Source organism: Cottoperca gobio, chromosome 7, assembly GCF_900634415.1.
Source record: "Cottoperca gobio chromosome 7, fCotGob3.1, whole genome shotgun sequence".
Lineage (NCBI taxonomy): Eukaryota > Metazoa > Chordata > Actinopteri > Perciformes > Bovichtidae > Cottoperca > Cottoperca gobio.
The window spans coordinates 14,153,184-14,177,718 of NC_041361.1; the positions used below are offsets into that span (position 1 = coordinate 14,153,184).

General features: G+C 40.4%; 1 protein-coding gene across 8 annotated transcripts in view; it reads left to right on the forward strand.

Annotated features, from left to right (window-relative positions):
* Positions 1-23,594, forward strand: part of prdm16 (PR domain containing 16) — a 173,412-nt gene extending 149,818 nt beyond the window's left edge. Inside the window, exons 5-17 of one of the 8 annotated variants that reach the window (XM_029435764.1) lie at positions 2,499-2,601; positions 6,588-6,789; positions 6,935-7,082; positions 7,256-7,409; positions 8,028-9,696; positions 9,864-9,951; positions 11,923-12,092; positions 12,236-12,313; positions 12,924-13,093; positions 14,512-14,683; positions 18,097-18,354; positions 18,831-19,008; positions 20,047-23,594. In XM_029435764.1, coding sequence (XP_029291624.1) covers positions 2,499-2,601; positions 6,588-6,789; positions 6,935-7,082; positions 7,256-7,409; positions 8,028-9,696; positions 9,864-9,951; positions 11,923-12,092; positions 12,236-12,313; positions 12,924-13,093; positions 14,512-14,683; positions 18,097-18,354; positions 18,831-19,008; positions 20,047-20,181 — 3,525 coding nt within the window. In that variant the 3' untranslated portion in view covers positions 20,182-23,594. Of the gene's footprint in view, positions 1-1,199; positions 1,457-2,498; positions 2,602-6,587; positions 6,790-6,934; positions 7,101-7,255; positions 7,410-7,994; positions 9,697-9,863; positions 9,952-11,922; positions 12,093-12,235; positions 12,314-12,923; positions 13,094-14,511; positions 14,684-18,096; positions 18,355-18,830; positions 19,009-20,046 lie in introns of those variants that run through there. The other 7 variants (XM_029435762.1, XM_029435763.1, XM_029435758.1 and 4 more) reach the window with 7 other exon arrangements.
* The last annotated feature ends 941 nt before the right edge of the window (positions 23,595-24,535 follow it).

A 24,535-nucleotide genomic window follows, 5' to 3' on the forward strand; every position in this document is an offset into this window, starting at 1 on the left:
TGTGTGTGTGTGTGTGTGTGTGTGTGTGTGTGTGTGTGTGTGTGTGTGTGTGTGTGTGTGTGTGTGTGTGTGTGTGAAGCCACAGTGGGGGATTATTGCGGGCCCTACGGCTGGCATTGATCGATGAGGCATCTGTCCCCTGAACACTGGACAGAGACGGCAAGAGGTCAAGACAGGTCTGAGTGTGTAGGCTTTATTGTAGAATACACACAGACACAAACAAATATTCGTAAAGATTTCAAATGCAACAGACACTACAAATATTAATCATAAATGTAATTAATATTTCCTAATTTATCAAAGTCATATTTGCTGATTATGTTCAAATCTATAAGCCTGTCATAATAATGAGGAAGATGTGTCATTAATACCACAAATTAAGCTTTTCTTTATATTTAAAATAAATTGATAGCAAGATATATTAAATTACAAAAAAATGTGGAATAACTTAAATAGGATATTGCTACGTTGTTCATCCGTTATAATGTATGTACATATTTTCGTGTCTCGCCTATTGAACGTTTTACGTGTTTGATGATCAATGCATTAAAATAAAAATAAAATATTAATATTATTAAGGATGATATTAAAATATCATCCTTAAATATCTCAGTTTAAAATACTATTCTGACCCCAATAAATCCAAACTTGACCTCAGAGTTTAAAGAGTTGCTCCCACCCTCAGTGCAGTTATGTTTAGACCATAATGGAAGAAAGTGAACGAAATAATGTTTCTTCATTGTCAATAAACTAAAATAACATTCAACATCAACTAAAGGTATATTGATAAATGTTCTGTGATAATCTATGTTGTTGTATTTTACGCGTGCGTTTGAGAGTGATATGGTGACCGATAGAGTGCAAGTCTGTCAGGCAGCTTTATCCATTATTTACATCAATAATAGATTTATCAAGCGACCAAAGCGGCGGCTGGGATCGGAGATGCGGGGAGGGGTCTGCGCCACAGAGCCCTCAACCCTTTTGGCTGGAGATAAGACGAGGAGGAGTGGCCGACGGGTAACCGAGAGAGCACCGAGGGGCAACAGGGAATCACTAATGAGAGAGAGAGAGAGAGAGAGAGAGAGAGAGAGAGAGAGAGAGAGAGAGAGAGAGAGAGAGAGAGAGAGAGAGAGAGAGAGAGAGAAACTCATCATCATCATCAAAGACGCGCTCACTGACTAGATTAGAGAGTAGCCCAGCAGAGGAGCGTCGGGCTTCATCCAGTCAGATCTCCGACCGTCTGCAGCGCGCCCGGCCGCTCCACGACCTCCTCTCCCCGGCCCTGTCCGCTCCAGCGCTCCGCTCCCTCTCCGGTAGATCTACTATGGGTTGTGTCGCCAACTCCACCGGGACTGAAGTGCTACTGCAGCTGGAGGCTCTCCGCAGCGCCGCGCAACTTTCTCAACTATTCCGGCTCACGGAGAAAAGAAAGGTCAGGTCGAAACATCGTAGAGAGGTAGCCGCTTTCTAAATACATACTATAATAATAATAATAATAATAATAATAATGCGGTATATTTTCATTGATTTTAGGCCTTTGCTGCTTGTCTCGTTTTAAGAGCACTAAGTCTTGGAAGTTGGTCTCACCGGCCTGTCCGTGTGTGAGTGTGTGTGTGTGTGTGTGTGTGTATGTGTGAGTGTGTGAGTGTGTGTGCCTACGTTGTTGCTGGTGACATCGTGCAGTTGGTGCAGAGCGCCCCCATGTGTTTGGAGATCACAGCTTCTGCATGCAGCTTGAACTGATTGTTTGCGCTGTGTTTTATTGGGACACATGAAGCTGTGATATTTGTTTTATTGGAAAAGTGTACACGTTAATTGTGAACCAGTTGAATTAATTTTTTTTAGACTATATGTGTAAGCTTAGTTTGGTTCACACATTTTCTAGATGTTGGCAAGGCCTCGGCTATGAATGGCCTCGAATATTGCAGTTATTCTTGTTTCCTCCGTTTTTCCTTGTCTTGACTTCTGGCAAAAAAAGTCATTATCCTGCAGTAATTTATGCCCGATAACACAATGTAAATGACCTCAATCAAATGAATAGTTGTGTGCAGTTAAAGACCCGACATTTGCTGCAGCTGTAAATGAAAAACGCACCAGAGCAGCTGAGCTGTTTGATGTTTGTTTTCGTTTCGCTCACCACTTTTCTTTCAGACTGTTTAGACTCATTACGGCAGTATTTGTATCGTCTGGATTTCTTCTGCATTTTTCAAAAAATGTCTGAGTAATTCTTTGAAAGAACGCAGACCTTTTTTTTTGTTTTATTTTCCAAGTGATTTGTAAGGGGAGAAAATGTCGCTTTTTATTCGTTTCGTTTATTTATAAACTTTGAGTAAATAAAACAAACCATTTATCATGTATCACATAATAAACCCCGGTCCCACTTTTAACTAATAGGCCTACAAATAAATTGTAAAATATTGCGAAAAATATATTTCCAGATTTATTAATTCCATCCTGACCTTAAGTAAAAGTCTCTCTCTCTTTCTCTCTCTCCTCAGATTTATTATAAAGCTGTCCGGGACATTGAAGCAGGGGAGGAGCTCTTAGTGTATATGAAGGACGGCATTTTCCCCGAGGGATCCATGGCACCCAACCTACAAGGTAAGATTAATGCGCGTCATTAGCGCACATTTTAAACAAACTCCAACCTGCATCCTGTGCTGCTTCTGCGGCCAACACACTCCATAACCTCGCTAATGTGACGGGGGAAAAGACACCATCAAGATTTTTCTCAAGAAATGTAAATTATTCGAATCATAAAGTTCCAGGATGGAATTAAGTCCCGCATTAAAGCATCTGGTTGAAGCCGGTTTTAGAGCTGTCATTTAGAATAGGCCTGCCAATAATGAAGGATACTCGTAGGCCTACGAGTCTGGTCTGAAGTGTGCGCTTACAGTGTTGAATGCAATGGGCCTCTGCGCCTGTAATACTGTATTAGGGCGTCAATTGGCACTTGTCATATTTCATCCTAAGTGAGTAGAAACTTTATGCGAAAAGTGGAAAGCCCAGATCAAACAGAAATTATTAGGAAGTCATATCCTTAAAAATACTTTATATGGGAGCACTCAGGAACTGGAAGCCGAGAGTTTGGAATTATATTTGTCACATCAGCAAAATAATAATAATAATAATAATAATAATAATAATAATAATAATAATAATAATAATAATAATAATAATAATAATAATAATAATAAGTCAACGTTGTGGATTTTTGTCCCCAGAAATTCAGCCTAAGTGTTTTTGGAAGTGGCCATTAGGCTGATATAGTATCCGACACGCGGATCTTTCCATTCGTTTAGTGACTTGATGTCCCTGAGAATCGGCCCTGTGTTCCGAGTTTAAATAAATAAATACAACCATTGTTTAGACATTTGCACGTTGTATGTAGTGTTTCTTTTAATGTTTCTGTTCAAAATGAACAACAGAAGCGGCACATGTGGTCAAATATTGTTGAATATTTGATCAGATACATGTTGAATGAACCTGATGTGTCAGCCTGAAATGCTTTTTTTATTTTATTTTTTTTATCCAGTTTTAAACCTACGTTTTTAGTAAACCGTCTTAAAGAATATTCAAATTTCAATTGGTGTTATGGGCAAAAACAGATATTCCTCAACACTGGCTGTAGGGTCAGTGTTGTTGAAATAAACAAATAATATATCCTATCATTTCTGACTTCTATCTGCTCTATCTTAAATAAATGTATGTGTATTTTAGTTAGATCTTTGCTTCTGGTTCCAACACTAACATCTGAAAGATGCTGTGTGTCGCGTGCCCCGCTACACCTTGCTGTACACTGATGTCTGCATACTGGCTCACATTTCAAAGTGCGTCACATTTTTAGGTGCTCTCATCCGCCCGTCGTCCCTCTGAGTGGGTAACCTGATTCACTGTACTCACTACCTTTCAACCATGCCTCTATACGTCAGACTGAATATATCCAATATTTTATCTCATAATCTAAATTGGACAGCTGTTCACTGTCGATCTGGGCTTTTCTTTCAAAGTTCACTTGAGCGGAAAAGGGTCCGTAGTTCCGCTGTACTTCTTTAAACATCTTGGACTTATTGTGGTGAAGTGCTGTTGTCAGGTAACATTGTTTTGTTGTGTTTCCAGTTTTCCTGGAACCTCGGATGAAAACAAAAATCGTATTACTCTTGCTTGTCATTGACTATAAAATGGTAAAGGGAGAACAAGATGTTTCGTGAGATGTTCTGCAGTCGTCGTCGAACCCCCCCCCCCCCCCCCCCCTGCATGATGCACAGTTTATGCACAGATCTCCATGCCAGGGGAACGGGAGGAAACGGGAGCTCAGAGCAAGCTTGATTATTGAAAATAAGCAGATTGGCATGTTGTAGGAGTGAGTCAAAGATGGAGCAGACTTGTAAATAATTTGTTCAATTCCTCTGTGTGTATGTATGTGACATATATAGAGAGGGAGGCAGACAGAGAGAACAGAGAGACACTCCACCTGCCAGAATGTGTGAGTCAAAGTCTTTGGTGTTGTGTGTTGTTGTGAGAGGGATGAAGGCAGACAGAAAAAGAAAAAGAAACAGTTTGTCAAATTTTTGAAGATGTTTATTTGTGAGTAAGAGAGACAAAAAAGAAAAAAGAGAGTAAGACAAATAGAGACAGTTAAAGTACACCTACTGTAGGGATGAGTGTCTATTTTATCTCCATGAATTTGAGTGTGTGTGAGAGAGAGAAAGGTAGCAGGGCTGAGTGGGAGCTTGGCAGTGCAGCCCGGCTCTCTGTGTCTGGCTTATCGGAGAAGGAATTTAAAGTAGAGGACTTGAGGAGTCCCCTGATACCTCACCCATGCTCCCAGATTAGCTGCTAAACTGCACATAATTGTGCTTCCCTTCGTCTCCCAGAGAGCTATTAGTCTCCCCTTTATAAACCCTCGTCCCACCCCACCCGCCCAGATAGTGAAAAAACACAGGCACGCTGATACACACACCCTAGCACCTTTATTTACGTGTATTCTCTCTGAAACACACATGCATGCACACCTGCGTGTCCACACAGAGATCCAACGTTCCTTTCGTCATACACACACACTTTTTAAAATTCAACAAAGGTCTTAAAGATGACGGACAAAAGTTATCTGAGTGCTGAGATGTTTGCGCTTCAGAGCAAATAATAACCAACCGTCTCAGGGTAAAGCACTCGCTCTCCATGAAATATGTGCACACCGGTGTCAAAGTGAGCGAGTTAGTTTAGCATTTGAGCTCAGTGTAATGGCCCATTGACCAGAAGGTTATTTATCCTTCTCCCCAAGGTTAGACACATTGATGTTGCTACACTAATGCCCTTTTAATGTGCCCAAAAAGTTCCAGCTGGATAAACGGTCACATGCAGTAGAAAACAGGTGAGCCATGCACTGTAAGTCATTTTGGATAAACTCATTTAGTGCAGCTTGAAATGATGGATGGGTGTGCATGGCGTGTGGGGACACCTGAGGGGGGGCAACTCGGGTGTTGGCTGCTTGGGCCATGGCAAAGAGGGTATGGCAGGTTTGTGCTGAAATCACCATGGGGTTGGCGCCACAGTGCCCCTGCTTGCCTCTGTTCCTTGTGGCTCATTCTTTTTGGAAAAAGTTCACACACACACACACACACACACACACACACACACACACACACACACACACACACACACACACACACACATACACACACACACACACACACACACACACACATGCACACAAAGATACTCCACTGGGCTTTCCCCTGATCTGTTGAACTTGGCGTCTGACTCAGGAACTTGCTATTGAAAAAGCTGGCCTGAGTTTTATGTATTTGACCTTGGGGCTGAGAAGTATTGTGAAGGTTATTAACATGGAAGGGGAAGACCAGCGCCTATTGTTTCCCCTGTGTGCTATTACACTCAAGCAAACACTTTCTTTAACAAGCAATTAACGGTGTTAATGAAGGCTACATTTCACTGCTAATTGATTTCCATTTTATGTGAATATTAATTGCAGGATTGTTGCTTTTAGCAAATGGAAGTCTTTTTAGCTGTAACTAACACACAGATAGGTAATAGATTGTCCGTCTTGTTTAGTAGTATGAACAGTTTTTATTATACAACTGGATCTTCAGGAAGATACAACCTACAGGAGTTAGTAAATGCTTGGATGCAAAGGCTGTCTGGACTCCCATAACATTTCAGCATTTGTATTTGCATACATTAAAAGCCAGTGGACACAATTAAATATCCTAAATTACCACTGTGAATTTTCTCTTTTGCTGCCCAAAATGTTGACAAATCCTAAAAATATTTTCTCGCTAAGAGAAGATTTCATATATATTTGCATGTGGTTTTTTAGTTATTTAAGATGTTTTATAGGATGATATCTAAGAAAGATATTTTTTCCAAGAATGGTAAAACAGGAAAAAAATAAATATATATTTTTTTTAATTGTTAACAACAATATTATGTTGTATTCTTCATATCAAATATGTGTGAACGTTTTCTTTAAGCATTTAAGGAGGATTTCAATCGGTATTATATATTTCAGGAAGATTAGTTGTGTGATGGCTAAACAATTGTGTGCGTGTTTTTGTGTGTATGTGCAGACGAGCAGATGTACCGATGTGAAGACTGTGATGAGCTGTTCTCCTCAACGCTTGAGCTGCGGCGGCACCAGAAGTATTCATGCTCCAGTACCGGCTCCATCTTTGACACACTGAGAGAGGACTTCAAACAGGAACGTGAGGACAGCGACGAGCCCGTCCACGAGTGTAAAGACTGTGAGAAGATCTTCCCAAATGAGTACAGGTACACAGACATGTGACAATTATTTCTCCCACACTTCACTACTGATAAGATATACACATTCAACACATACAGTCCATTTATCCTATGAGTTGTGACTTGTATGATTTATTGATTTCACTGATGGTCTTGCGCTCTCCTTATCAAGTCTGAGCCAACACATGATAGTCCACACAGAGGAGCGGGAGTACAAGTGTGACCAGTGCTCTAAAGCCTTCAACTGGAAGTCCAACCTCATCCGTCACCAGATGTCACATGACAGTGGCAAGCGATTTGAGTGTGAAAACTGTGATAAGGTACAGCATACCCGGCACGTAAGTTGTGCACTTGACACCCAGGCATTATTGCTTCAGAAATTCAGCTGGTCTTGTTTTTTAGGCTTCATTCATAATGGTGCTGGACATAGACTTTTTTTGCATTGTTAGTTGTGGTGTACATTGCATGTTCATACACTTATTTCAAATTACAGGTGTTCACAGATCCCAGCAACCTTCAGCGTCACATCCGCTCCCAGCACGTGGGGGCACGTGCTCACACATGTCCTGAGTGTGGCAAGACCTTTGCCACCTCGTCAGGCCTCAAGCAGCATAAGCACATCCACAGCAGTGTCAAACCCTTTATCTGTAAGTGACAGCTTTGGATGTTAATGACTGCCTTAATCTATACAGTCTATTTATTTCATACATCTTTTTTTTTTTTACCTCAACTACTTCTCCATCACCCTGCAGTATCTTTCTTCTCCATGTACTCCTGTTTACATCGTCTGAATCAAGGATACAGGTCAAGGGATCCTATGTGTATTGTGATTAACTTTATTATATACTGTAAATAATAGATTTGACCTGTTCACATATAGTCTTTTTTTCCCTAGGAAAACGTTATGACTTATAGTTTATATTAGTTTTGACTACTAACTAACTATAATGATAATGATACTTTTTTGCTCTCTTTAAGGTAATTATATACTTACTGTATGTATTTTATGATATTTCTTGCATATGTTCAGTTATTATGTGGCAGTAAAATGCAAACAATGTAGATACAGTAGATCAGGAGTTTAAATTTACAGAATGAGTGGTTAGTTTCATCCATAGAAAACATACTCTTCCTTTTCTAGAGCTATTTCATCAGCAGTTTCCATTTAGTAATTCTGTTGCTGTTGATTCGGTATACAAAGTTAGAGACAGTGTTAAAATGGGTTTAACCAGGCCCTGATGGGCTGCGTCTTTTTGCTCCCCCAGGCGAGGTGTGCCACAAATCCTACACCCAGTTCTCCAACCTCTGCCGCCACAAGCGTATGCATGCTGACTGCCGCACCCAGATCAAGTGTAAGGACTGTGGGCAGTTGTTCAGCACTACCTCCTCCCTCAACAAGCATCGCCGCTTCTGTGAGGGGAAAAACCATTATGGCTCTTCAGCAGGCATGTTCAACCCTGGCATCCCCATGAGCTCCAGTCCTATCATGGCCAAAGTCAAGTCCCACCATCCCCACCTTTCAGGTCTAAACCAGTCAGCTTTAGGCTTCACTGACTACTTTCCCTCCCGACCTCACCCTCACGCTGGCTTGCCCTTCTCCCCTGGACCCCATGGCTTCCCCTCCCTCCCGCATGGTTTCCCAGGTATCTTCTCCCCATCACTCTATCCACGACCACCTTTATTGCCGGCTAGTTCGTTGCTTAAGAGCCCACTGGGCGGCGGCAGTCAGGAGGTGAAACTGCCTCGGAGTCCCCTAGATGTCCCTCCACTGTCTCTGGTTAGCTCCACAAACAGCAATGGACGTAACAGTTTGAGTCACATGGAAGAAAAAGAAAACAAACTGGATTTGTCTTCTGGAGAAGTCAAGCCAAAATCTAAGTTGGCAGACATGTCTGACGGTAGTGACCTTGAAGACGTTAATACCACAAGTGGGACTGATTTGGACACCACCACTGGTACTGCTTCAGGAGATGGTTCTGACCTGGAGAGCGATGGAGAAAGTGAACGTGAGCGAAGTGGCAAAAGAAGGAAGCCGTCTGGAGCCATATTAAGTCAAGAAGGCCACCAGTTAGAAGACACGAACAGTGCGTTGATATCAGCCATGTCTAGTTCTGGGAACTTTGCTATTGATCGTCCCTTTCTCTCAGCTGTATCATCCCAGCACTCCTTCTTCCCTCCACCTGATGAGCAAGCCCTCCCGCCCACCCACACAAATGCCAATGCAGTCACCACAGATTCCATCAAAGCCATCGCCTCTATTGCTGAGAAATATTTTGGTCCAGGTTTGATTGGTCTCCATCAGGAGAAGAAGATGGGTCCATTGCCCTACCATTCCATGTTTCCCTTCCAGTTTCTTCCCAACTTTCACAACTCCCTCTATCCCTTCAGTGCTGATCGAGGTGCCCTCAATCCTAGCATGTTCTTTAAAGCAGAGCCCAAGTCACCTCGAGAGCAGTTGCATAAGATGGTTTCTGGTGCCCCAGGAGCTCCTGCTTCAACAGGGGAGTCCCCATTTGATCTCACCACAAAGTCCAAGGAGACCAAGTTAGCTCCTGCCACCCCAACGCACCCCTCAAACCCCAACAGTAGTACTGGGAGCAGTAGTGGACCTTTAGCTAAATCTAGCGGTGAAGAACAGCCATTGGACCTCAGCATTGGCGGCCGGAGTCGAGGTGGTCATAATGGTGTGGCAGCTGAGCCACAAAATAGAAAGAACCACATATTTGGAATTGGAAAGGGGGTCTCCATCAAGGATGAAAACCCAGTTGGGTTTCCACACCCCCATTCCCAGTTGTTGCACCAATCCTCCATCGCCCAGCACCAGCACCACCACCAGCACCAGCACCAGCATCAGCAGCCCCAGGCACAGCCACACCAGCCACCACCCCTGCACTACGCCAAGCCCTCAGCATTCTTCATGGACCCCATATACAGGTATTTCAGCCCCGATCAGAACATAAACTGCTATTTTCACATCAGCAACCTTAACGTTTTTATGTTCTCACATTAAAGAAGGTAGAGGTTGGTGTCTAGTATGTGGTTAGAGGTTGTACATGAACTCTGACCTTGGTACGTAACCCTCTGCCTTGTTGTTGGTCTAGCAGGGTGGAGAAAAGGAAGCTCCTGGACCCCGTAGGAGCTCTGAAGGAAAAATTCCTCAGGCCCTCACCACCACTCTTTCATCCACAGGTAAGCTTACAGCATTTACACAGACACATTTCAAATCTAGGAAGGCACTTTAAACTTAGGTAGAAACAGCAAATGGTACATGAACTTTGAACAAAAACTACAGCAAGGGAATACCAAACAGGGGAATTGACCTCCAGGTATTGAATACAGACTGATTATTCCCAGATGCAATCGACTATTATTTTTAAACCATGTATTATGTGAAAATACCTCACTCTTGCCTCCCACGCTGCTGCAACCTGAATTGATAGGGCCCTATACACAGTGTGATGTTATTTTCTCAAGGGTTCTGTATGATTTCTTCCTTTGTTTACTGAATGGCGCCTGTGTACCTCGTCACTTCTACCTTTTTCAGAAGACACAGTCTGTTATCGCAGCCCCTTTGATAATCAGTCACATTGTTCAACTGTCCCCAGACCCTCCCTACCTCTACAAATCTTGATTACGAGGAATGATAGTATTAATAAAAGAGAGAATAATACCCGTTTGAATTGTAACAAACTGCCTCTCTCAGCCACGCTAATCTTAGTTGTGGCATTGTTTCATGTGCTGGGAGCCCACAGGCCAGCTAATAACGCAACCCCCTCCAAGTTTTTTTTCTCTGTGGCTGGCTGGCTGGCTAGATAATAGCGCCGTGTCCATCAAGGACATCCTGTGTTTGTCTCCAGGAGAATGGGGGGTTCTCGTTGGGGAAACGGTTTAATCTGACCTGGAAATCTGTGTCCTCTATCAACTGTGACTTTGCAAAACACTCATTTGGTGCATAGAAAGACTCATGAACATGCATTTTCATATATGACATTACACATATGTGTGTGTAGTTATGCCTTAACAAATGAGTGATATAATAGCTGACAAGGATTTGTTTTCTGTAATTGCAAGCAAAGAAGAATTATATAATGGCACCCTGCACTCATAACATTGTATTATTTATTATTGGAGGATGAGGCATGATCTCATAATTGATCAATATCCCCAAGATGAAAAGTTTTCACAGGCTCCCATGTAAAAACTTCTCATATCAGAGTCCCAGCTGTGATCCTCCCAGTGATCCAAAAACAATGCCACCTCTAATTCAGTGTATGACGGAATCACCACCCATTCTCAGACTGCGAATAAACACATCGAGACGGAGTGTCTGTCCCTGTCTCCCCCATCCCGTATTCACTAAAAAAGGAAGGATGTAAGCTGTTTTTGGCAAATAAACTCCTACATAACTGGCCCCCTTTGTTCACAAGCTTCTAGGGGCGGGGAAGTGGCTATCAGTTGGGGGTATCTCAAACTATATTGTACAGCTCCAATCGGGGCTCTTAAATGCCTCATTTAGCCAGTGTGCCGGCCTGCAACAGTAGCTTCAGCAGAAGACGGTAAGAGGTAGAGAACAAAGCATTGAATCAGGAGGTGAGGGTATATGGAGTGGGGGGGGGGGGGGGGCACTGGAGGAATGGTTCTTGAGTGTTTTTGAATGTGTTATAGGTCATGGAGGTGACTCGCCTTTAGCACAAACAAGGCTAACCTCTGATATACTGCTTCCTCAAAGCTTCCGCTCTCTGTCTCTTACCCTCGCTCCCTGTTTTTTCTGACATTGTGTCTTTGTTTTCAAAGCTTCCTTTGCTCTTTCAACACACACACACACACACACACACACACACACACACACACACACACACACACACACACACACACACACACACACACAAACACACACAAGTGCACACACACACACACACATACACACATATACTGTATATATATATATATATATTCATATATAACATATATTTTACATATATATATATTAGAATGTTAGATGCATTGACCTTGTTACTACGAGGTTTCTAATTAAACCCTTAATACACAAGCAATATGGTTGAATGAAGGTCATCTTCTAGAAAATAAAAAATCTCTTGGTTCTCATCAGGATATTTGATCTTACCTTTTCCTATTTTTTGTTTTCTGCCACCTGCTCAGATGTCAGCCATGGAGAACATGACAGAGAAGCTGGAGAGCTTTGGCGCGCTGAAACTGGACGTGCCGCACAATTCGCTGCAACACGCTCATCCACTGTTCAACTTCCGCTCACCACCACCTTCCCTCTCAGACGCCATCCTCCGCAAGGGCAAAGAGCGTTACTCCTGCAGGTAAGTGTTCTGTGGGGCAGCGTGTTATTTCCTGTGTTGAGCAGATGGTTACATACATGGAACTGTGTGATGTTACATACAAATGTTTGCAGTGACAATAAACTGATTACTCAACTACCCTTTCTGTCCATTCTCCCCTACAGGTACTGTGGGAAAATCTTCCCTCGTTCGGCAAACCTCACCAGACACTTGCGGACACACACAGGGGAACAACCCTACAGGTAATCTTTTATAGTTCAGGCTTTAATCTCACTGAAAGGCTCTTTGCGATCACAGACATTGATGTATTTCCCTTTGTCTGCTTGTCTTACTGCTATTCTCCACACTTGACATCCCTTTTTATTCTGTTTTTGCTTGGTTGAATCAATTTCTGGTATAAATATTTTATTTTGAGAAAAGAGAAAGAGAAAAGAGAGCTCTTGGTCAGATTGGAAATTGTTATTGCCAGATGCCCTGAGTTGAGGTATTAGATCGATGCAGCCTTGGCGAAAAATTGGATAAAAACAGACAAAAAATATCAATAATGAAAACTAGATTTAGAAAATACCATTAGCAACACAACCACTGTAGTTAAAGGATTGATATATATGTTTTCACTTACTCTGCAGGACCATAGCTTATACTCAGCAGCTCATTTCCATTATTCTCTTTATTCTAATTGCCGAAAGATTTTCTAAGTTGTGCTCTTCTACTAATGTCTAAAACCCATTTGCTTCTTCTTTTAACAAATAAGGTGATCCTTAAGGAATGTCTTGCTCTCCTCAGCAGGGATAGATTATAAAGTCATGTTTTTTTAACCCACATTCACATCCATGTGTTCTCATTTGGCAGGTGTAAATACTGTGACCGCTCATTCAGCATCTCATCCAATCTTCAACGCCATGTCCGCAACATCCATAACAAGGAGAAACCCTTCAAGTGTCACCTGTGTAACCGTTGCTTCGGTCAGCAAACCAACCTCGACCGCCATCTCAAGAAGCACGAGCATGAGAACATTCCTGGTCAGTTTGTAACATCTATTACTCTGTTTTCTCTGAGAAAAGTGAGGCTGTGAAAACTGAAATGTAGTTATTAAACAGGGACTTACCCATTTGGAAAATATAAATATTCACCTCAGGAAATGTTAAGCTTGGTGCTGAGAATGATATAAAGTAGGAAAACCACTTAATTAAAGATTTCACACTTGCGTTTCCTACTGTGTTGCCAAAAACAGCCTTTTCATGTCCAGCGTGGCAGTATGCCACTGAACATGGAAGGAACAGAAACTTGTTAACTGAATGATTTCATATTTGAGCATTTACATCCAAGTGATCCATGCTTCACAATTGTGCTAACATTTCTGAATTCAAAATGACACCCTAATAGAACCATTTATTACAACCCAGTGGAGTTGTACATCACCAACATTACAAAGTAACTTTCTCAAATACCAAGGGATGCCATTGTTCAACTTGAGTATGTTAATAAGAAGCAATTCATACACATGTTCCCTGTGGCAGAGAGCCCAGATGTTTTGTTTCTTGATTAGAACACTGAACAAGTCAAATTAAATTAAGCAATAGCATCTGCTGCTGAACATATTCAATGTAAATTATAAAGATACATACACAAACACTGCTATTCTTACATTTAGTAAAATAAACCATCCTTTCCCTTGAAATACTACTGTGATTCATTCAAGAGCAATGTTATAAAGGCTGCAAGAAAGAGAACAGAAATAAAACAACATGAAGGGAAAATATTTTTCTAAAACTATAAATATGGAGTCTAAAGTAAGGTTCGAGTTTGACGACACATACACAAGTTGAGTCTTGAAGTAAAAAATAGAGTAACCAATACCCTTCTTCATGGACTGTGTCACATCCTCTTCTTATGATGAAAAAAAGACACAATTATAATGCGCTGACGCAGTTAAGACGCCAACCATGAATCGCAATGTCAACCTTTGTTGCAACTCTATCTCCCTCATTTCCAAATTAGTCAATTTAGTGTCGAATTAGCACAACAAAATGCATTTCCTCAGTTAAATGATTTAATATGTAACTGTGGTACCCCCCTTTAAACTTTTCAGAAGAACGTTATGCAAAAATATGCAAGAAATTGTAAGGCTTGTTTTTTGTCACTGTTTATCTTTTACACTAAATTCCATAAACATTATGCTGTTTGTCAAAATATGTTCAACCCAATTTCACAAAGTTTTAACCAAATAAATGCACCATCTCAGCTTTTTGATATACTATAAAAATGTGAATAATGTGTGGAATAACACCCTCATAATATTTAACATTTTCCTGAAACTCACCTATTATGTATGTCTGATGATCATCAAACTAATCATGCTCTTGTGTGTATGGTTGGTGTGCATGTCCATGTGTGTTTATGTGTGTGGTTGTGTATATCTGCATGCTTTCCCCAACAGTGAGCCAACAGTCCGGGATGCTTTCCAATATAGGAACCACCGTCTCCTCCCCAAACTCCGAGCCAGAAAATCATGCACTTTTAGATGAGAAGGAGGACTCATACTTCTCAGAAATCCGCAACTTCATTTCCAACAATGAGATGAACCAGGCTTCAAGCTCCACGGATAAGAGGTAACAAGCTTCCTCGCACGGACCACATTTGTATTTAGATTTTTGCAAAGGCCTTCAGTGATTACATTTGATCCACATCCTCTACTCTCCTCATGCCAAGCTCATATTCTTCCACCAACCTCATTTTAAACCAAACTGTAATCCCAACTCTAAAGTATAAAGAACTGGTGAAATGTCCTCACTTTCTAGACATTTTTTACATCTCTCCCCTGATATGGATAAAACAAAGACAATCACATTCTGTTAAACTAAAAGCAACAGTTGTGCTCATAGTTTTGTAGCCCCTTCTTTCTCTCTGCACACAATTACATGCTGCTAGTACTTGGTGCACAGTGTCCTCTAGTGGTTCGAATTTATATGGCAATAGACACCAACATCAGATTTGTGTACTGTGTATGTGTGCACTGCATTGTGGGACAAATGTGTATTTCAAACAGTAAGATATGCTTATTTAAACAAACAAACAAATGTTTTGCCTTAAAACTGGCTTGGAATTGTTTGAAGTATGGAAGTGAGACTCATTTCATATCTCAACCATTAGAGTTTGTCCAGTTTGATGTCTTTCAGCCATAATTACATCATTTATTTGGGGGAAAGAATTGCAATTAATACTGGTGGTTAATTAATAACCACCAGTGGATGAGTAGGTCAGCTCCCTGCTTCTAGTCCTGAAATACTTTCAGTGTTTGTAGCTCAGTTGGTGGGAAGCTTCAGAGGTTTCAGGCAAGAAGAAAAGACGCAATACACTCTTCATCCCGTTCTCATTCTCAATGTGAATTCCTTTCTGGTAGTCTCACTTTTCTGTCCTCTCTTCCTTCATCACCCCCCCCTCCCTCTTGTCAACATGCATTATGGACAGCAGACCCAGTGGCAATTTAGCCCCTCTGCCATCTGGGATCAATACTGAGTCTCATCCACAACAAGCTGGTCTGACATGTTAATATCAGTAATTCAGACTGAGTATTATGCTTTCTGTCCACCCACCTGACAGCCTGCTGTTTATTTTCCCTCTGAGTGACTGAAGTCAAACGGCGAATACAAACACGTTCATGGATGACTATCTGTAATCGCTCTTATTCGCCCTCGCAACATAGTTTCCCCCCTTTTTCACCATCGTAGCCAGTCAAAATAAAAGTCTGTGGTAGCTTTTGTTCTCACATGAAAACTTTGTTTGACCAGATTCCAAGGTGAGGATGTCGGCGATGCTGAGGCATCTATGCTGCTTTGAGGGTGGGAAGTTTTAAACAAACAAGTTAGGTGGTTTAGATATATACTGATATGTCCAGCAATGCAGCGTAAAGGACGAACAAGTATCTGAGTCCTCTGGACCCTAATCCTAATCCAGCTCATAATCAGGGCTGGAACAAGGACCCAGGCTCGAGCTCTATGGTTTGGATAAAACTACAGTTGGAGCTGGTTCCTCATCTGTGACTGGGCTACAATGGCTGGCAGTTTGGACCCTGAGGGGGACTCAGGTTGAGGCATTTATCTAGGAGATCCACTGATGATGGAGCTCTTCCCCCATCCACCCGCTATATCCATACCCCCGGTCCGCTAACACAAACACTCAACTGACGTGTTTAGACTAAATGACAAAACCCAGGGCCCCCTATGTCAGAGCTATGCTTCTTTCTCTGTACACAGGCATGGACTTTTCCCCCGCAAACCAGCTCTGCAATTTGATTATGGTGATATTTAATCTAGATTGAAAGAGGAGAACTCCTCCCCCCCAAAAAAAGTCCCCCTACCCGCATTTACCCACCCACTGTGTGTGACCCAATCCTGTCCCTGTGCACCCCTTCCCAAAGGTAATCCTGTCTGAGTTGATAAATGTCCACGGTGTGGCATAAAATGGAAGGGGTAAATTTGCCGTCCCAGAGGAAATGATATCATGAGCCATGACATCGTGGTCTGGGGGTGATGGAGGGGCGGAGTTGGGGTGCTGGCTGGAAAATGTACAGATGGCAGGTCATAATGGTGGTGTGCTGATGGCCTGTTTGCACATCAGCCATCGTCTTCCCTCAGTCACACAAAGTATCTAATGTTCCACCATTAGAGGGTAGAGGAACCGGTCTGAAGCGGGCATCTCCTGCTCTGTTTCTGAGGAGCTAGCCAATTAATCATGTGTGGGCCTTTTGAAAAGCGCTCCGGGCAGACTGTCAACACCCATGTTGTTTGTGTGGACACTGGAGTTGGACTGTGCATGCTGTCAACAGATTATTTATGTTTCGCTCTCTGCTTGTGATGAGTCATGTCTTTTAAATGGTCAGGAAATGGTAAAAGCCACCCAGCTCTAGACAGGACAGAGAACAGATTCAAATAAGTCCTTCTCGCTTTTCAATCATTGTTGGTGAGCAATAAAAAATGCACTTAGCGATTTTAAATGGCAAACAGGGTTTGGGAACTGACAATAAAAAAATTAAGCATTTTTAAGCAAATGCAGTAGAACCAGAGATATGCTCCCTTTTAGTTCCTCTAGGCATCTTTCTCTTTCAGCAAACCCCTGGTTACTACTCTACCTACTCTTTTTCCCTTGGCTCTTCCTGATTGGCTCGGTCGACTGCTCAAACTCATGTCCACTTTTTTCAGAAGCTTAGAAAGCTGGCTAAAAGTTTCTTTAATAAATATTATTTTTATTTATTTATAAATAACTATTATATACCCATATTCCCTGTTAGTAGTAATCACACAGAGTAAGTGAAGTATAAAGACATTTTTTTCTAATATTTTTATGGTTTTTTTGTATTTTTTTCTGTACAATAAATAATAAATATTATTTTGGAAATACATTTTATTTTTAACAAACAAACTAAGGGAAGTGACGCATATAACGAAAGAGGCGCTCGTTTTCTATACGATGCGGGCGCCACCAGGACGCTGAGCTGGTCCAAGGTCAGTCTGTAACAAAAGAAGTGGGTGGGCACTTTCTTATCAAGTTGACACTCATTGGCAATTGACCTCTGGCAATGCCTTAGGAGCGTCTTTTTCAAAATATTGCTGAAAAGAGGATATTTATGAGGCTTTATAGAAGTGGACTCAAAGTTATGATTTTGATTTTGAGTGTACTTGCTAGTTTGAGGAGCTGATTGTACCGCTGTTGTGATTTTCATCTCCATATTAAAATTGACGAGATTCTAAGCTTTCCAAAAATATAAAAAAAATGTACATGTACAGGCGCAATAAAACACTTCTGCCGGCGGGCCCGCACACGGTAAGAGGGAGAACGAGAAACAACTTTGGTTTTCTTTTTCTACAAAGAACATGCAGTGACACAGACCGGATACACATAACTTCACATGAGCTCTAAATGGCTGTTTTTTATTCTGAAATGGAGGAAGAAGGCAATCGTTTCAGAAGAAGTTGTCCACATCACTCACACTTCCTCTCTACTTTGACCTTTGATCCCTCTGCAGATCAGACCAGGCTGAGGAGGAACACACACCCAGCCACAGTTTGTCCAACTCCAAGCTAGGGCTCCAGGGGCTGGAGGAGGAGGAAGAGGAAGCGGAGGGTGACGATGAGGAGGAGGAGGAAGGCAGCCTGACAGAGAAGTCTCACGACGAGGCGCCTGAGTCCCCGTCTCCCGTCACAACAGGAGTGTATGAGGAGGACGAGGAGGAGGAAGAGACAGAGGCGGCTCCACTAGCTATGAGCTATGAACACACTCGCAGGTATTCATTTTGTTAACTAAACAGAAAACAACATAAGTCAGTGTTCATGGACACTTACACGTAACACAAACATTTTAACACAAACCACCCGTTATACCGGCTTTCATTATAACTTAAGCCAACACTAAACAATACTACAGACAGAAGTAAAACATGGATTGAATCTATAGATTTCCTTCACAGAAAGAAAACAACAACAAAACAGTTTCAGCTCCTACTCTTCTCTCCTTTACCTTCTCCAAGTTTATTCCCTCTACCTGTCCTTTTATTAATCGTACCTCTCCTTTTCTCCTCTCTTCACATTTTATTTCACCTTATCTTCCTCCTTTCATTTTACTTCCCCCCTCCATCGCATTAACTCTCCATCTAACCCTTCCCTACGTCTATCTTTCCATCCATTTACCCACCCACCCGTCCATCAACCGACCCACCCACACTGCCCTATTTCTGGCATCCATGCATCCCTCGGTGTGCAGGTGTATAGACGAGGGCTCTCTCTTGGACCTGGAGGGTCTCCCCAGCTTTCCCAAGAGCCTGGAGGGGTTACGTAAAGCAGCCAGTGACGAGCAACCCTTTGATGTTAAAGACATATTTAACACTTCACTAGAGTCGGAGGCATTGAAAGAGACATTGTACAGGCAGGCTAAAACCCAGGTATGTGACTGTCTTTTGGATGTCCACTAAAAGAGGGAGGGACAGAAAGACATGTTGTTGTGAATAGACAAAAGGAAGGGCAAAATGTGTCCTGTGGCTACAGCCAGAAGGGATGAGATGGATTTCTTTACATTTGCGGATGCTTTAGTTTTGTTGATTCAGTTACCAATAGCTGAAACTGTACTTCTTGTGTATAAAAGGTGCTTCTTGTCCTGCCCCCTCACGTCTTTTCCTCTCACTTAACCTACTAACATATTACCTGTAACCTCCTCCTATCTTCTCTGTGATCTGTAGTCTTAAAACAGTCTAATGAAACATAATTACAAAGCATAGTGGCAAGAAATGAAAGGATAATTATGGTTTATTACAGCTTCAGACCTGGGAACATGGTGACATCGCTACAAAGACATCCAATAGAGCAAAAAACATAATTGGTCAGACAATCTTATTACTACCAATAGAAATGAAGGCCAATCCATGGAAACAAGACCTAAGGTGTAATAACAGGATATATGCAGGAATCCAGAAGTTCAATTTAATAGATTTAAAGACCTTTTTAAGATTCTTTCCAAAACATTTTAAGACCTCATCGCCACTTGGAGTTTAAGTATGCCAGAAGAAATGTCAGGACAACATAGTATAAGTATGTCCTTTAAAACTCATAGTATAGTATGAAAAAGTCATAAAATATAGTAAGGTAGGCCTATGTCATAAAGAAAAATTATAAAAAATGTCAGAATATGGTACACCATGAATAAATGTCATAATAAGTATCAAATAAAGAGTCATAGTATAGTATCACAAAATAATCATTAACAATGTCATAAAAATGTCATATGGCATAAAAACAAAATCTGGAAAAAGTCATAAGATAGTTTTATTAAATAAAAACATTTTTAAATGCCATAGTATGGTATACCATTAAGAACTCATAACAATGTCATAGCATAGTTGAGCAAAGAGAGAAATGTTACTAAAAATGAGTGTTTGAAAATATTGAGTTTCCTCTTGTTAAAAGCCACCTGTCTTCTCCTGCAGGCTTATGCAATGATGCTGTCTCTCTCGGAGAACAACCCTTTGCACGCGCCCTCCCAGAACTCTCTGGACGCTTGGCTGAGCATGGGAGGTGGACCGTCTGAGACGAGCAGCTTTCACCCGCTCAACCACATCTAGACGAGAGAGAGAGAGTGAGAGAGGAAGTGGGAGAAAGAGTAGGAGGAACATTAGTTTCGCAAACGGATAGAAAAAAAGCGACTGAGTGGACATGAGTTGTAGAAACATGGAGGCCGGAGAAGAATTCAGTGTCACATACATTCAAGATAGAAAGAAAATGTTTGTAAGGATATGTGTGTTCATTTGTTAGCGTCTGTGTGTGTGTGTGTGTGTGTGTGTGTGTGTGTGTGTGTGTGTGTGTGTGTGTGTGTGTGTGTGTGTGTGTGTTTGTGTGTGTGTGTGTGTGTGTGTGTGTGTGTGTGTGTGTGTGTGAATGAGAGAGAGGAGGCAGAGATTGTCCCTAGATGAGGCATCTCGCAAGACTCTGTCAAAAAGAAAGCACTGCTAAGCTCCTGTTGATGTGAAGGACATGATGAATGCTTCTCAACAGCATTGAAACTCTGATTCTCATTACTCTGATCCTCCCCAAGTCCACAAGGCTCACTCCAGCAACACAGAGGCCCTACGTAAGGCTCTCATAAAGACACTTAATGACTAGTACGTCTCTAAAGTCTGTGTACACCGCCTACTACAAGCACTGCAGCATCAGCACTGCATTAGCACTGCATGTCCACACGGTGGTGCTGTTTCACCGGGAGCATAAGTGGGCGCGTGCACTATTGTCTCCAGGTTTCTCCCACCAATCACGGGCGACTCATTTACTGATCTTGTTTCAGTTATAACTGCAGAATCAACAATAGCACCACACTAAATGTTACTTGAGGAAATGACAGTTCCAGTAGATTTTGAATGATTACATGGAGAATGATGTTCAATGTTCAAATGTGCACAGCAACTGGTCATTTTGATGAGCTATCTGGGACACTAGCCGTTGTAATTGGTTACCCAATTTGATCATGCTGAAAATGAATTTAAATCATACTCAAAAAATGAGGAAAGTCTTTCTCTGCTTGTTTATTTCATCGTCATTTGTTAATTTTATTCACTTTCTCTCCTCTTAGATACCACAGTATTGTTTTGTTGTAGGCACCACAGTGCTAAATTGTTAATATAATTATTTTAGAGAAGGACCAAAATTGTATGATATTGTCATATGATGTACAAAATAACCTAGATGTTCATAGCAAGAGTGGTATGTGCCAAATAACCCATAGAAAATGTTTTGTTCTCTGACAATCATTTAATTTCCAAGGGGCTTGCATTTGCTGTCATAGTTTTTTCTTTTCTTATTACGCTCTTATATATTTGATTTCAGAAGTGTGTGTATGTATTTATTTTTGGTTGTTTTGTCATGACTGGAGGAGTTTAAATGAAGACATGTCATTTTATCCCTCTTCTCTTGATACTGAAGGAATGAGCGCCTATCAGAACATGAGGGAGATTCTGAATCTCTGGTTTTGATGCGTTAGTGTGCCAAAATTTGAAAGAACCCATGAAATTATTTGTTTTTATTTATAGTGAAGGTTAGCTGTAGTTAGCTTAGATCCTATCTGGCAATGTAACGTCCTGCAGTGTTTAGTTTTTTTTCTTGTTTCAGTTCATCATTTTACCCAGTATGCTGAATGTGTCTTGTTCAAGTATTATTGAGGGGGTGGACTTGGACAACTTTCACTATGAATGTCAGAAAAGGGCATTACGTTGTCACATTATTGAATCTGACTCATTTCTACCACATCAAGCTCCTTTCATCTTCTGTTTTTCTTTTGATAATTGTAGTGTAAACAATGAATATTCTTTTTATAATTAGCTGTCCTATATTACATGGTCCAGAAGTCTAAAACACAAAGTCTGCATTAACAACTGGTCCGCGCTGCATTGGAGCGACAGAATCGCTGGTCGTGCAAGAATGAAGGCAAGGACTCATGAAACCAAAAAAAAAAGAAAGTAAAGTAAACCACAGATAGTGTTCAAATGTACATCCTAATTACATGGGTTGGTCCGTCCAACACATACAAAACAACATCTAGTTAATTCTGGACAGGAAAAACAGAAACACATGATCATGATTTGAATGTAATGTTCCCTGTTCTTCTTCTGAGGTCATACTAAAAACTCATTCCATGTTGTCCACAAGGTAGCTGTGCCATGGCGGGCATGAGTCATGTAGATAACTGTAGATAGCTGCAGGAGCAGGGGGGGTGAGCATTGTTGATCATTGTTGCCTTGGTCCTCCCTGCCTACTGGGACTCTCAGAACTAGGCCTGATGCTGTATTTTCAAACTTACTTACTTAAACCATATGGGTCCAAGCCATAAATTGATCAGGCTTAGGTCTCTAGAAAGGAGAACACAGATACATTTTCAGACTAGTTTCGCTTTCAGTAGATGAGCAACTCGAGCTTGACATGGAGAGTTAAGAAAAATCTTAAACAGAAGCACTGTAATTTTTATCCACGACAGCAGGTGGTAGTGTGATGTCAGGACTGCTGCGTCATCTCATTTTTCTAAAGACAAAAGTCTTTTTTTATAATTCTACTGAATGAGATTTCATTCATGGTAAACACATTGTTTTCCCAAGTTGTGGTTATAAGATGTAAAGGCTTGGGTTGCTATGTTTTTAGGTTGACTATATGTAGTAATTCATGTCATGGACTACTGTAATAAGTACGCGCTGTGTAAAGCAAAGGAATTGAAGGCATTGAAGTATTCCATTTTGCCAACTTCAGAAAGTATTCTGGCAGATGGTCGCTGAAATATGTTTCAGCATATTAGAACATGGTTGCTGTTCCCCCCCCCCCCCCCCCCCTCCCCACTGTTACAGGAGAAAGTAAAAATATAGTTATTGTTTCTTTTTAACTGTATAGTATTTTAAAGAATGAAAAACAATGGTGCATTTGTCTGAAGAAAAAAATCATTGAAAAATATGGGTTTAAATGGATGGTGCTTGTTTTGTTTGAATCTGAGTTGTATATCGCCTCTGTTATGTTTATTGAAAACAAACAAACAAACAAACAAAAAAAAGGTATTGTGCATGACGTGTTTAGCAGTCATAATGATGTCCATTTGTGAAATGTGTATCAAATCAAAAAATGAGAAAAAAGAAAAGAAAAAAATAAATCCGTAGATGCACTTATTGTACATGTGGTTAGTTTGGTAGGTTTGACTTCAAGTTCTTGACTGCCTTACAGATGTTTGGGCAGGTGGCTCTGAAAGACGTTAGAAAAGACTTGTGGGAGAAGACATAATGAAAAACAATAAAGGATTGTAGAATAATGTTGAACAATTCTGAAAATTGCAGTTCTTTTGATGCTTGTGATTATTGAAGATGTGCTTTAGAGAAATTTCATTGAAAAGATATGACTCTGATGTTAATTCTGTAGAATAGCAATGTATACCAAATGTAATCTTTCCAATGCTATGAAGAATTTATACATGAAATTGATATGCAATAAAACCTGTGTGCTTTTTAAATGACACGTCCACTGTGTAATTATGAGCTGTCAGCGTCTGTCAGGTTAGGAATGACAACTTGTACAAAGCTACTGGTTGAAAGTGAGATGGAAAATATATGTCACTAAAATGTTAGTATATTAAGTCATTAAAGAAAATCATAAAAATGGCATAGTATTGCATGTCATAGTATAGTATGAAGTAAAAAAGACATCCACATCATTAAAAAAGTCAAAAATGTCAAAGTATAGCTTTTTATTTTAAAAAAAATCATGAAATGCCATAGTATAGTATGTAATTAAGAAAATACATAGTATAGTATGTCATTAAGAAAATACATAGTATAGTATGTCATTAAGAAAATACATAGTATAGTATGTAATTAAGAAAATACATAGTATAGTATGTCATTAAGAAAATACATAGTATAGTATGTAATTAAGAAAATACATAGTATAGTATGTCATTAAGAAAATACATAGTATAGTATGTAATTAAGAAAATACATAGTATAGTATGTCATTAAGAAAATACATAGTATAGTATGTAATTAAGAAAATACATAGTATAGTATGTAATTAAGAAAATACATAGTATAGTATGTCATTAAGAAAATACATAGTATAGTATGTAATTAAGAAAATACATAGTATAGTATGTAATTAAGAAAATACATAGTATAGTATGTAATTAAGAAAATACATAGTATAGTATGTCATTAAGAAAATACATAGTATAGTATGTAATTAAGAAAATACATAGTATAGTATGTAATTAAGAAAATACATAGTATAGTATGTCATTAAGAAAATACATAGTATAGTATGTCATTAAGAAAATACATAGTATTGTATGTAATTAAGAAAATACATAGTATAGTATGTCATTAAGAAAATACATAGTATAGTATGTCATTAAGAAAATACATAGTATAGTATGTAATTAAGAAAATACATAGTATTGTA